Raw genomic sequence first — 15,197 nt, 5'->3', positions numbered from 1 at the left:
ATTTTATTATGAGAATTTAAAGTATACAGAAAAGTGTAAAGAACTGTGCCTTGAACACCCATACGGCCCACTGCCTACAATTAACAGTTTGCTATATTTGTTTTGGGCTTCCCAGGTGGCGCTAGTGGTAAAGAACCCGCCTGCCAATGCAGGAGACATAAGAGACCCGGGTTCGATCCCTGGGTAGGGAAGATCCTCTGGAGAAGGGCATGGCAACATGCTCCAGTATTCTTGCCTGGAGAATCCCATGGGCAGAGGAGCCTGGCAGGCTATATAGTCCATGGGGTCACAGAGTCGGACATGACTAAAGCGACTTAGCATGCACATACTTGTTTTACTACATGTCCTTCCATCTGTGGAATTTTTTAAATTCTTAATTTTTATTTTCTGGGAAATAATTTCTCTTGCTTCTTTTTGAAACCTAAAAGAGCCAAAGCAGAATATGATTATATTAATAATAAGTTTTTATTCTAGGGAACTCTCAGACTTTGATAAAGATGGAGCCTTGACACTGGATGAGTTTTGTGCTGCTTTTCATCTGGTAGTTGCTAGGAAGAATGGCTATGACTTACCGGAAAAACTCCCTGAAAGCTTAATGCCCAAACTGATTGATTTGGAAGATTCAGCAGGTAAGATCAGGAGCTGAAGAGACCTGACTGCATATCTTCATAAATATAACACTTGATTCTTAAAGCAAAATCAAGATGTTATAACTTAGGTTAAGAGCTTAGACATTTCATCAGAAGTACATAAATTTGCCGTCAGAATAGACTGTATGGGCTAAACCTGGAATAATGGTTTCACTTATTTAGTAAACTTGAAATAAAAAGATAAAGAAAATATGCCACTGTGTATGCTACTGTTTCATTTAACACTTATGAATTGTGAAGCTCTGAAGAGCCTTTCACAGTGTCTTGTTATTTTGTGTCATTTAACTGTATTATAAATTATCTGAAGTGCGTAAAGTAGCCAGTCTTCATTATCAGCATTTTTTCATTTAATGCATCTTGATTTGTTGAAGGGAATGCCTGACTTATCATTAGATCTTTGCAATCCGAAAGCATTTCCTTTAAAAAGCCCACTTCTTTTCTTCAGACTCTGAAGAAGTCTGGAAAATTTGTATTTGATTATAGATAATGCTTTTAAAAAATGTTTACCAGAAAGTTTTTATAAGGGCTCATATTGACTGGTAGCTTTCTTTAAAAGGAAACAGGAATAGAATACATTTTTCTTGCATTCTGAATGAATAAGAGGAAATTAATGCTAAATTCTTTAATAAGTTTAATTGAAACTAAATTACTGTTTTCAAATTTTTTAAATCTAAATTCTCTTTTGTGTATTATGTTGGAAGGAATTTTATAGTTTTAAGAAGATAGAACAGAATTTGGCTCTTAAAAGGGCAACTTCTATTTAACTCAAAAATGAAATGATCTGACTTCTTTTTCTAAATTATATGGAAGGAACCACATACACGTCATTACTGTCCAGAAGAGAACAAGTCTCCTTGGAGTTAAGAACCTGAGTGTGCTTCTAGTTTGTTAATTACTCTCTGACCTTGGGCAAGTTCTAACCATTTACTCTGTTTTTTCATCTGTTTCTCCACCTGAAATGTGAATTTTACCTATTTTAAGACTGAATTGTATCCTAACGTATTACCAACCAATAGGTTGATTAAATAATTTACTCTTGGTTTCAGTTTTTTACAAACACTGTGCTGTGAGAATCCCAGGATTTTCCTGATCATTTCAGGTAGTTATTTGGTATTAGTTACCCTCTAACTGCTCACTTCCCTGGTGGCTCAGATGGTAAAATGACTGTCTACAATGTGGGAGACCCAAGTTTGATCCCTGGGTCGGGAAGATCCCCTGGAGAAGGATATGGCAATCCACTCCAGTACTATTGCCTGGAAAATCTCATGGACAGAGGAGCCTGGTAGGCTACAGTCCATGGGGTCGCAAAGAGTCGGACACGACTGAGCGATTTCACTTCACCCTCTAACTTGAGCTGAAAGCTAAGTGATTTTGTTAGATAACTTTGCTTTCAGTTCAGTTCAGTTCAGTTCAGTTCAGTTCAGTCGTGTCCGACTCTGCGACCCCATGAATCACAGCACGCCAGGCCTCCCTGTTCATCACCATCTCCCGGAGTTCACTCAGACTCACGTCCATCGAGTCCGTGATGCCATCCAGCCATCTCATCCTGGGTCGTCCCCTTCTCCTCCTGCCCCCAATCCCTCCCAGCATCAGAGTTTTTTTCCAATGAGTCAACTCTTCGCATGAGGTGTCCGAAGTACTGGAGCTTCAGCTTTAGACTAATTAAGAAATAGATAAAAACTACTTCTTTGTTTAGCATATTTGTTAGGTAAGCCAAAAGGGAAACAGTTGTGGTAGCTACAGACTTGCTGTATCATTGATTTATAAATTGAACCTTGTATGTAGAGATTTTCTATGACTTTAATTTTGTAAAAACTGGTAGTGTACTAACAAGAAATAAGTCAGACTTATTCTGTTGTATGTCATTTTCTGGAGACTTCTGTGGTCTTATTAACTGTTGGATTCAGATAGGTGAAATCTGGCTTTCACGTTTTGGCAGTGGAGTCTTTTTTTTCTTTCTTTAATTTAAATAAAATCTTATTCTTTGTCATGTTGATCTGATGGAGTTTTAAGACTGATGATTCAAGAAGTTCTTTCCTGGGCATTTGTCTTTTTACGTCTGCTGGATTTGTTTAGCACAGAGACACTCTGGTTTTTTGCCTGCATGTATCTATACACTATTGCTTTAACTATAATTTTAAAAGTGTCAAAGACTCAGTTTTTTCCAATTCTAATAAATATTATATGGGTTTCCAATCACATTTATTGTAAATGTTTTGACCACACAATATTAGATTAAAATCTGCTTTGCTTACTTATAAATGATAAATTTGGAGTTCTGTTTGGAGGTGGGAAGAACCATTTAATCTTTTTTCTCTTACCTATTGTAAGCCTGAGATTTATATGACACAAAGTCCCTTGAAATATAGGAATTGTTGTGTGACACTGTAATGCAATCAATATATTTTAAAACCATTTTTAAATAGCTGTGTTTTTAGAAGTTCCCAATTAAAGGAGAAATACCTAAATACTTTCTTTTGGCTGACCTGAGAACTTATCGTAAATATCCCTTCTGTGGAGTCTTTGTGACTTACAGGCATAGGTGGTTTCTGTCTCCTCTGATCTTTCGAAGCATATCCTACGTTGCTGTTACTTTTGGCACACATTATGCTGAATCCTGTTCTTTTGTTCCCTTCTTTCTGCTACAACATTCTGAGCACCTTAAAAAACTGGAAATGACCATATTCATTTTTAGTATCCTCAGGACCTTGCACTTTGCAAGCAAGCACTAAGTAGCTCAGTAAATAATTATTGAGTTCAGTTCAGTTCAGTCGCTCAGTCATGTCTGACTCTTTGCGACCCCATGAACTGCAGCACGCCAGGCCTCCCTGTTCATCACCGACTCCCAGAGTCCACCCAAACCCATGTCCATTGAGTCAGTGATGCCATCCAACCATCTCATTCTCTGTTGTCCCCTTCTCCTCCTGCCCTCAATCTTTCCCAGCATCAGGGTTTTTTCAAATGAGTCAGCTCTTCACATCAAATGGCCAAAGTATTGCAGTTTCAACATCACTCCTTCCAATGAGCACCCTGGACTGATGGACTGGTTGGATCTCCTTGCAGTCCAAGGGGCTCTCAAGAGTCTTCTCCAACCATAGTTCAAAAGCATCAATTCTTCGGCACTCAGCTTTCTTTATAGTCCAACTCTCACATCCATACATGATTACTGGAAAAACCGCAGCCTTGATGAGACGGACCTTTGTTGACAGAGTAATATCTCTGCTTTTTAATACGCTGTCTAGGTTGGTCATAATGTTCCTTCCAAGGAGTAAGCGTCTTTTAATTTCATGGCTGCAATCAACCATCTGCAGTGATTTTGGAGCCCAGAAAAATAAATAAAGTCAGCCACTGTTTCCACTGTTTCCCCATCTGTTTCCCATGAAGTGATGGGACTGGATGCCATGATCTTCATTTTCTGAATGTTGAGCTTTAAGCCAACTTTTTCACTCTCCTCTTTCACTTTCATCAAGAGACTCTTTAGTTCTTCGCTTGTTGCCATAAGGGTGGTGTCATCTGCATATCTGAGGTTACTGATATTTCTCCTGGCAATCTTGATTCCAGCTTGTGCTTCTTCTAGCCCAGCGTTTCTCATGGTGTACTCTGCATTATTATGCTAAATATGTGCCATTTTTTAAGTAAAATATTTTTCTTAACAATTTATATCTTTGAAAATAAAATCATTTGTTGTCATAAGTTTATGATGTTTTGTTATTTTGTTTAGTTGCTAAGTCATATCTAACTCTTTTGCAACCCCATGGACTGGACTCTGCCAGGCTCCTCTCTCCATGGACTTTCTCAGGCAAGGACACTGGAATGGATTCCCATTTCCTACTCCAGAGGATCTTCCTGACCCAGGGATTGAACCCCCAAGTCTCCTGCATTGGCAGGCAGATTCTTCACCACTGAGCCATTAGCTCCACAAGTATTCTGTATTTATAATTTAAATAACTCTTATAGAAAGGTAGATGATGAACAATGATGACAAGTTACAGTTGCTTGTAGGCGTGCAAACGTAGGTGGGGTAAATATGTATTTTATCCAAAGTCGTTTGGACAGATTTATAGGATTAAATATCAAATGGCTTCTCTGGTGGCTCAGATGGTAAAGAATCTGCCTGCAATGTGGGAGACCTGGGTTGGAAAGATCCCCTGGAGAAGGGCATGGCAACTCACTCCAGTATTCTTGCCCGGAGAATTCCATGGACAGAGGAGCCTGGTGGGCTACAGTCCATGGGGTTGCAAAGAGTCAGACACGACTGAGCGACTAAGCGCAAATACCAGATAAACCAGAAAACTCTAAGGCTCATAGGTAGAAGTACTTGTGTGGACCTGAATTAAAATATTTAACATTGAACATCTCTGAATTTGGCAATGCAGTTCTTATTGTTAAGTTGCTAAGTCACATCTGACTCTGTGACCCCACAGACTGCAGCGTACTAGGCTCGTCTGTCCTTCACTATCTCCCACAGTTGGCTCAAATGCCTGTCCGTTGAATCAGTGATGCTGTCTAATCCTCTCATCCTCTGCCACCGCCCACTTCTTCTCCTGCCCTCAATATTTCCCAGATTCAGGGTCATTTCCAGTGAGTTGGCTCTTCGCACCAGGTGCCTGAAAGTATTGGAGCTTCAACTTAAGCATTAGTCCTTCCAATGAATATTCAATGCTGTGCAGTAGGTTCTTGTTAGTAACCTATTTTATATATATAGTAGCATATATGTGTCGATTCCCAGTCTCCCAATTTATACACCTCACTTGAAAAAAGATTTAAGGTTACAGTGCTAACCTACCACAACTGTATCTTAAAGAAAAAGGAAAGCATGTTAAGTTGCTATTTATCTTAAAACTCCGTGACTCAGTTTCCAAAGAATCATCTTTTTAGCACAATTGCTATTTTATGTATATATTTTATGATCATTTGATCAGGCTCTTAAACTAGCTTAGAGGTTCCTGGGCAGGTAGTAACCAGATCTGTCTTGTTCATGGTGTCTAACAGGGTGCAAATTGAGTATATAAGTAGGCATTCACATTTTTGAAATGTCCAAATGACTGAACCACTTGTTTTTTAAAACCGTTTCCTGTCTTCACGCCACACTGCTCACATGAGTACCTTGGTAGTATCTGGTTGAGATGCTCAAAGACGGAAAGGAATTTGTTCACTATTCTGTGTCCTTCTCCATAATCACTTCTTTAAGCAGTAAATTTGAGTGTATTTCATTGTTGTTAATATGATACATAGCATAGGTCTCCAGGCTCCTAGTGGTACTTAACATGAATGTTTTTAAAGCCAGAGACTTTTTATTTATGAGTAATTTGCCAAAAAGCCATACTTGAGACTAGGTTGATTAATGTTAAGTTTTTTTCACCCAGAAAATTTAACATATAAAAGCCTACAGAAATAACACATGCAGCTGTTTTTATACAAGTGCAATCACACTATGCATGCGTGAATTTTTTTCTAATAATGTTATACATCTCTGTACTTTATTACATGTAGAGTTGTCACATTCTTTGTCATACGTATGAATGTTCCTTCATTCAACCAGCTTCATATTGATGGAATTTTCAGATAATTTCCTGGCTTTACCTTTAAAATGGTGCTGGGAAAAAAACAACAACACCACATATCTTTGTTTTATACAAAGAAAGTTGAATCTTTGTTTTATACAAAGAAAGTTGAATCTTTGTTTTGGAAAATTTGCTCTCCAGGTGCCTTTAGTTGCAAAGATAAAAATAATGAAAATAGGCACAATATTCACCATTACCACTACACCTAAGGAATTAGTTCTCAAACACACCCCACCCCATATCTGTATACATTCTTAATGGTGTCATTCTTTTCAGATAGTGGGGTATTGGAATTGATGAATCAGAACAACTGCAAATACTGGCAAAGGGGCACCACTTAATGAAATTGGAAAAAATACTTAGCCACCTCAAATTCCTGGCAGAAATTGACAAACACTTTTCTGTTTGTCTCAGAAAAGTGACAAACAAGGCTAGCTCATACGTAAAGGAGAAAATCTCTGCAAGAATGACACTATGGGCTTTACAAGATTATGGTTTAAATACAGTAGATGTAATAAGAGTCTTGGGAATATTTAATGATACCCTTAATTATTTTTGCAGAAATGAGATTTTATCTTGATGATTGTGTTGTGAAAATCAAAATGAAGTGAAGGATGTCTGTCTTGCTCTGTTAGGATGAGAGCTCCATGGAAATAAATGGGAGCCTCATCTCCTTGCACAATACTGTATCTTTGTTTACTGTATTTACTTATAAGCCCTCAGTAACAATGCACACTACTGAATTCTTGCTTTTATTAATTGTGCCACCAAATTTCACCCCAAGTTTTTAACATCTTTCACTCTTTATACTCATTTTCTATGTTAGTCTTAAAGATAAAGCCCCAGTTTAGTTGGTTTTTTTCTGTTTATGAAACTTGAGTCCTTATTTTAATTGGATTAGCTTTAAATGGGCTTTTTCCATTTTTAGGTATCCTTAGACAATGGAAATCTCCCGTTTATCTGTAGGTAGTTTTCTTTGAAGTATAATAGCTCAGTCAAAACAGTATTTGCTATAAAATATTGATAAATACTGCCAAAAAAAAAAAAGAGAGCAAGAGACAAGTGCAGTTTAATTAGAATTTGGGGTAAATGTTTTATTCTTTTCAAACCTTGTTGGACATGTTTTTACTTCAATTTTAGAAGTAAAAATCTTAGGTTTTAATTCAAAATTGAGTCCTTCTTAAGATCTGCTTACTGAGTAGGTTTCCATTTGTGGAGTATCAGGGAGAAGTGGAACTAATTTTGGAACTAGAGCTTAGTTTTTAGATCCATGTAATATCATTCAAGGCAAAGCATATCTTAAATTGAGTCCTTAATTTCTTTCTGCATATGCATTTCTTGCCTCTGTCTTTTAAAAATATGAATGAGAAAAGTACTATTTAATAAGGTTTGTTTTTGAAAACTCAAAATTTATTGAAATCTGCATTTTTAAGTTAAAATTTTTTTATTGTACAGATAATATTTACACCTAAAATAAAATATATAGTTACTTTTGCTTAGATGAAACTGTTAAATGAACTTAGAACCTTGAACCTTCATGATTGAAGAATTCTTCTTGGATTTGTTTTGCTACTTGAAAATAAGTTTTAAACCATAAGATTTCAGGTAGTGTATATATATTTCTAAAAGATTAATAATACCTGGCAGTCATTTATGAAATAGTTTTTTAGTATATTGAGTATAATACTAGGAAAATAAGATAAATTTGGATTAGGTAGGTTATAAACCTAGAATAAAACTGAAGCTCTTCATGAAAGAGCTTGTTCAGGAGGTAAACTGAACTGAATTGAATCTGGGGAACTTCTAAGAGTCTATGGAGGCTCAAAGGATGAAAACTACCGACTGTTTATTTGCTAATGCTAGCCTGAAAATAAGGCTTGTATTTTTAATGTTATTATTACTAACTTTTCAGTGTAGGTTAATAGTACATCAGTATGATCATACTAGGTTGTATTTTCCAGACAAACTTTTTATACATGGGAATACTTTCTGCATAAAAGCCCTTTTGGGGTTGACTTTAACAAATAATTTAGGCTCATGCTCTTCTTTTTCAGCCCTGATGCTCTGATGATGTCAGGGGCAGAGCAGAACCCTCAGGAGGGAGGCAGGGTTGACACAGTGTTCCAGCAGGAGGCTAGGTTGGAACACTGCCTCAGGTAAGAGTAAAACTACACCCCTGCCTCCATAAGAATACAGTCTTAAAGACTTAACCAACCCTGTGGATGGTCGTGAAGCCCTTTGTTGGAGTATTTGTAAGGAGCCAAGTTGGAGGAGGTGCAGTTAATTTATACACTTAATGCCTCCCTCCAACTCATGACTGTTAGTTTCTAGAACATAGGTAATTTGCTCTTTTTCTACTGCCATTTGTTCTATGTATGAAATTAAGAAAGAACCAATGGGCAATTTTGCTAATTTATTCCAGAGATAATTTTTGAGTTTTCTAAGACAGTGATTTTTTTCAAAATTTTTTGTCTTAGGATCCCTTTATATTCTTAAAAAAATTTGTGGACCCTCAGAAAAGCTCTGTTTTTGTAGATTAGATCTATCAATAGTAACTTTATTAGGAATTAAAAGTGATACACTTAAAAAGCTACTTCTTTATTTTGAAATAAAAATAGACTCCTTATATATTAGCATAGATATTTTAAGGAAAATAGCTGTATTGCAAAAAGGGTGGCATTGTTTTACAATTTTGCAAATCTCTTTAATATTTGGTTTAATAGAAGACAGCTTAGATCTCATCTGTCTGCATTCTACATCAGTCTGATGAGTGTTTTATTTTGAAGTATAGCAGGAGTTGGCGCACTTAAGCCCTGAGACCAGAGCCAATTTACTGTTTTTGTATAACCCACAAGCAAAGAGTGATTTCTTTTTTCAAAAAAGAATAAATTTATCACACATGAAAATATATGAAATTCAAGTTTCAGCATCCAAAAATAAAATTCTATTGAAACACAGCCAAGCCTATCCCTTTATGAATTACCTGTGGCTTCTTTTGACCACAGTAGCATATTTGAGTGGTTGCAACAGAGACCTTAAAGCCTACAAAGCCTTAAATATTCACTCTCTGGCCTTTTATAGAAAAAGATAGCTAATTCTTGGAACATGAAGAAAATTTGGCCTCACATAGTAAAAAGAAGGACTATTTTCATATAATTTTGGATATTCTTTGGTACTAGCCCAAAATTCAACAAATAGTAATTTCTTAAAGATTAATTGCAGTGAAAACTGAAGCCATATTAATGAATTGTTTGTACTATTACATAGATCTGTCTTGCACTTTGAATGAATCTTTTACCCACTCATGGTTTTATAACAGAATGCATTGATTATTTGTAAAATATCAGTTCATTGAGTTATACAGCTCTTTGAAATGTTGGAACATTTTATTGTAAAGTATCAAAAAGTGTAGTTGTTAATATTGCAACCTATCTTGTCGAAGAAGTCTTTTAAGTACTGGGAAGCTCTTGAGCTTATAGACATGGTATACATTTTCCAGAATTCCAACTTTCACTTAAAAGTTCAAACTTTGTCATTGGTAACAAATATTAAAAATAGTGATTTTAAATACAGGATCACTTAATCCATTTTTGAGGAAATCTGTGCTGTACCATGTATGAATAATTATATAGTTTTATCAACTATTCTTTCAAGCATGATAGTGTTCAGTGAAAAAAGTGGCCTGTTCAGCTAACAACTGAACACAAGGAGTTTTCCATGAGAAAACCACTGCACTTTAGTATGGAGAAGTGCTTTATATATGTTTCCCATTTTATCATACAGAGTATTTTAAAAATGAGTCTTTGGGTGAAATTTAATAAAATTAATAATTCTTACTGCTTATTTGTTAACATTCTTTAGTGAAGTTATTGGTTTATTTATTTTTATATATTTTAACTGGAATGCGTGGCATAAAGAACACAATGACTGCTAGTGTATTTAGGAGCCACTGGCTTAATTCTTGCTGATAAGCTAGCAGTTTTACCCACCATTGCTTTTGCACCATCAGTGCATGTGCCAGCACAGGGGAAAAAGCATTATTGCTATTACAAAAATAATAGACTTTTTAGACCCCCTAGCAGAGTCATGGGGGTTCCCAGGAGTCCATGGTTCACAATTTTAAGAACTACTACTCCAGGGAAATAACTGTATTGGGATGACTATGAAGTGTAAGTATTTGAGTGACTAACTTCAGTTCTCAGCCTCAAGGGGCTAGACCCGCTGCACCTTTATACCAGTGAATTAGAGAGGTGCCCAGAATCCATCCCAAACCGGAACTTCCCAGCAGTGGTAGTGGCATGCACCCTGGCCCTAAGTTTCTCAGTAGTGGACTAACAGGGAAACAGAGATCTAGACAGTCAGATGAGGGCCCCGGGGTGCTCTAAGGTGATATTCGGAGCTTAAGTGAAATGGAATATGACTTTTGAATAGGTTCTTTTGAAAATTAGTCATCCTGTAGTTAATACTATTTATATTCCGTTTCTCATTTCTTTGATACCTGCTTTGAGGGATCTTTTAAAGATACTTCTTCAATCTCTATCCTTCTAACAGTTTCACTTCCAGTAAACTGTTACATCTATAGCCATATCCTCCTTCAACTGCCTTTCCCTTTATTACCATAGGAAAAAAAGTCCATGATTTTTGTTCAGACTGAAAACCACAAGCTGTCTCCATGAGGAACTTGCTGCTACTATTTATCATAAATAATTTTTTTCATTAGTTGTTCTCTGAGAGCCTTGAGTTTAAAAGTCTTTATAGAATGTTACTTAAAGCATTTCTGCCTCTTACTGGTTCTGTATCACTATGGTACTTTTATTGAGAAGGCATGGAAGTAAGAAAGAAAGCTGAATAACTCTTGATCTTTGAAAACCAAAATTTATCAAAATATGATAGATTAGAACTTGCAGTGTGATTTGACTTATAAAGAAATAATGTCAGGGTGAGTAAAAGGGAAGTATTGATATTTCGAGGTAATCATGTTCACCTTTTCTTCACGATAAGGTGAAGAAAAATTTTGAGAACTTTCCAAAGTCTCAGTAGTTAACTCTGGTTTTAGGGAAATAACACTAAAGAATGAATTTAAATGAAGATCACAAAAAGTAACTCATTCAGTAAATATTTGAGTGCCTAGTAAGTATGAGGTTCTGTGTTCAGTACTAAAGTGTGAAGGATTTACTTACGAATAGATTGAAAGGTTAAACCTATACATCACTAAGTTATTATATGTCTGTCTCTATAGGAATCTGAAATATAGTACTAACATTTAATGGCAAGTGTCTTCCTTTCTGATGGAGAAACCCAGGTGCTGTTTATTTTATTCAGCTTACCCATGGTCACAAACAAAAAGATAGTGATGGATATTAGAATCATATTTTTTGACACAGGTTCTAAACAGATTAGGTATACTCCATTAATTTGGCAAAGTTAATGTGATTTTCAGACAGGAATTATATTCAAAGCCATGTAAAACTTGGGAAGATTGGAATGAGAATTTAGTTACCGTTGAAATTTTCTTCCATTTTAAAATTACAGTTTGAGAGAGAGCTTAGATGAGGCCTTAACTAATTAAAAGTAGGACATGATATCACATAATACTTTAAAAACCACTTTGAAATTGTGTCATGGATTTGTAGTCCTCTTGGTTAAGTCTGTAAATGCTAGTGAGCCTAACGATAAGTTTGTTTCATGTGGGCTTATTGACTTTGCTTTTTGCTCATGCCTGGGTTCTTTCTCTCGTTTTGCTGTCTGCCTTAAAAATATATGCTGCTTCTTGGTTACAGGGAAGACTAATAGAGAAAATGCAAGTGAACTAGTGTAAATCAACATTTCCTAAAGTATATGCCAAGGGAATGTTGAGAGATTTTTATCTGATTTTAAGAAAGTTTATATTTGGGAAAGACTGATTTAAACAAAGCTTATTTGCTCTAGGTCTTGCATGGGGACACATCCAGCAGAGAATTATGGTATCCTCAGATTTATTTGAATAAAAAACAATTTTAAAAAATGCCTTGCTGATTAATGTTCCTCGAAGTACACTTTGGGAAGTGGTACAAATCCATCTCTATTAGAAGATTCAAGTACCTTATTGAATTGCTACGTAGAACATTCTTTCTCTGTGTATTTCTAACTAGATTTTATTTTTCATGGAAAACTCTGGTTTCAGATATACAATAAGTAGCAGGAATACATATTGCCTGATTAATTGTTAAAATGTTTGTTTGGGGAACGTGAGAAAAGGAAATTCAGGTTATAAATTACTACTTGTGAAAATCTTCTGTTTGGTTTTTATGAATAAGTATTCCAGAACTAAAATATTATTTATAGAAAATTTCTCTATTTTTAAATTGCAGATGTTGGGGATCAGCCAGGTGAGGTAGGTTATTCAGGCTCTCCTGCAGAAGCTCCTCCAAGCAAGTCTCCATCAATGCCGTCACTAAACCAGACTTGGCCTGAGCTGAATCAGAGCAGTGAGGTTAGCAAAGCTTCCCTTTTCTTTCACTAACGTTCACTTTTTTAAGGTAAGAAGTTCCAAGCAGGGTAATTTCAGCCTATAGCTCTTTCAGCATGCGTATGGACCATATCAAATGTGACTATGATAGATACTTGTAATTATATGACTCTTTGAGGTTTTCAAAGTACTTTTTCATACATGTACTATCATTTAGTTTCCACCATTCATTCCTATTAAAACCCTTTGCCTTAGATGAGGCAGGTGCATGAACTTAACAGTCAAAGGGTAGATGTCTTAGACAAGATATCTTACAGCCTGTAAGGGACAAGGGCTGAGGTTTGAACACAAGTCCTTTGACATTCAGTCAGCTAGCACACCCTCTGTGTCACACTGCCTTCTCATTCCTGTAAGAAAGCCTGGGATAATAGATTTCGAATCTTAGCATCTGGAGTGATATAAGAAGCCGCTCAACCAGTTTTCCACATGAAAAAAGTATTCCAGGCTATTTGTAGTAATTTATTTTGTTTAATACAAAATGGAATGATTCAACCCTGTTAAATGCATTGGTTAAAGACCATTATATAAAGACCATGTTATGTAAGACCAAGCACAGCATACAAAACAGAATTTGAGACACATTTCCCCTCTGCCCCATTACTTTGGAACTCAATTATATAAAACAGTGAAAGTAGGACCACTCTGGTTAGAATAAGGGAAGAGGACCCTGAGGCCCTGCCTCCACAAAGCGCTCCCTGAGGCTCCTCTGTTAAACCTTAGTGCTCTGTAGATCTCTAATTGAAGAACACTGCTTAACTTATTAGTGCAGTCTTCTTTGTGAACAAGTTATATCTATATATTTTTTCTTACAGTTTTTTTATATCACTTTTAGATAGTGCTACAAATATAAAACTTTTTTGACTTTCAGGAAGAAATTCCTCTAAGTTTCTGTGTTTTCCATGTCTTTTAAAGAGAGAAAAATATTGGGTTTAAGAGACACCAGTTAATTTTGTACAGTTGAAAAACAGAGAAGTAACTGGCAGATTTAAAGTGCTTGCCGCTGCTTTATGACATAATCACAGATACCTATTTCTGAGACATTATAACATACATCCGTTGTGCTGTCAGTTATAAAACAATTTATATGAGTGTTTTTCTGGAGGGAAAATTTAAGCCTTGAAAGAATTTACTAGTAGAGAGGCTTTATTATAAGAGAATAGGGTCAGTTTCTTGAAAGCACTATTTTTGCTGCATTTATTAATTTCTGTCATTTTTAAAAAGCAGTGTCAGATTTTAAAAGTATTTTTATCAATGTCATTTCATAAGTAAAAGTAACTCTAAGGCATCTCAATTCAAAAGTTCAATTCAGTTCATCTTCATTCTAAATAAAATCACGTGATCATTAAAAATTAGGAAGGGAAATCCTTTGATCTCTGATTTAAGCAGTTGCGTTTTTTCTTCTTAAATATTCCTAGCAAGTTTCATTTTGTAGTATTTGCTAATAAGGTTCTGAATGTCATAATTTTTCTTTTCTTTTTTTTTTTACTGTGTGTAGAAAATAAAAATGCTACTAAAACTAACATTGACTCTTTTTTTACACATTTTAATATTTCTTTTTTTAAATCTCCTTAGTATATGGAATTTATATTTTAGTTTTCTGCCTTGAAGCACTAATCTTTCAGTAAATATTTATTCACCACCTGTTAATATAGATGAGGCACTGTAGGGGATAACATTAATAATAATCAATCAAATTTATTGAGGACTTTTGATGTGCCAGCTCTGTTCAACAAGCTCTTTACATATATTAACTGTTTACATCTTTATAACAATTCTGTGATGTTAGCATTATTAATCTCATATTTCACATGGTGAAACTGGAACATAGATTAGATAACTTGCCTAAGGGTGTACGGCATAACTAGGATTCCAGGAGTCTGGTTCCAGAGACTGTGCTCTTAACCATTATATCAAACTTATAAAGATAAGAGTGTTTCTCTGCACTCCAGGTAGCTTACATACAGCCTTGTGAAATCAGGTAAAATCTCATGCCACCAAATAGGTAAATAAATGTCTTCTTTTTGGAAAAAAATAGTCTGCATCTCAACTTTTCTCCACAGTTAGATAATTACAATTTTAAAAATTCCTTCTGTACCTATGCAACAGTAATTATTGAAGAAACTAATTAGATCAACAGGTATTGGTAAGTCACTTCCCTGAAGTGATGTCCCACAATAAGTGAATTACTATGGACTCTATTCAGGAGACACTCTGAATGCATCAGTGTTTCTAAGTATATCTTAATTTTATGACTTTGAAACATCTGAGAGAAAAACTGTTGAATGATTACATTAGCCATTTTTGTAGATAATTTTTATAAATGTGTTCATTTGCTATTATTTAATTTCTACATGTCTTCTCAAATTGAATAGCACTGTTTTAAATATTAAGTCGAACTTTGAAGCATAAAAATGTTTACTGAATTATGAAAAGAGGATTTTAGTTAATGGGATAGGTGTGTCTGTGTGTAAACAT

General features: G+C 35.4%; 1 protein-coding gene across 5 annotated transcripts in view; it reads left to right on the top strand.

Moving 5' to 3' along the window:
- The window catches only part of REPS1 (RALBP1 associated Eps domain containing 1), an 89,175-nt gene that overhangs the window by 45,906 nt on the left and 28,072 nt on the right, over positions 1–15,197 (top strand). For all 5 annotated transcript variants that reach the window (XM_018053269.1, XM_018053271.1, XM_018053270.1 and 2 more), the window contains exons 8-9: positions 475–629; positions 12,565–12,686. In XM_018053269.1, coding sequence (XP_017908758.1) covers positions 475–629; positions 12,565–12,686 — 277 coding nt within the window. The remainder of the gene's footprint in view (positions 1–474; positions 630–12,564; positions 12,687–15,197) is intronic.

Source organism: Capra hircus, chromosome 9, assembly GCF_001704415.2.
Source record: "Capra hircus breed San Clemente chromosome 9, ASM170441v1, whole genome shotgun sequence".
Taxonomy (NCBI): Eukaryota; Metazoa; Chordata; class Mammalia; order Artiodactyla; family Bovidae; genus Capra; species Capra hircus.
This window is presented reverse-complemented; position numbering and strand designations above follow the sequence as displayed.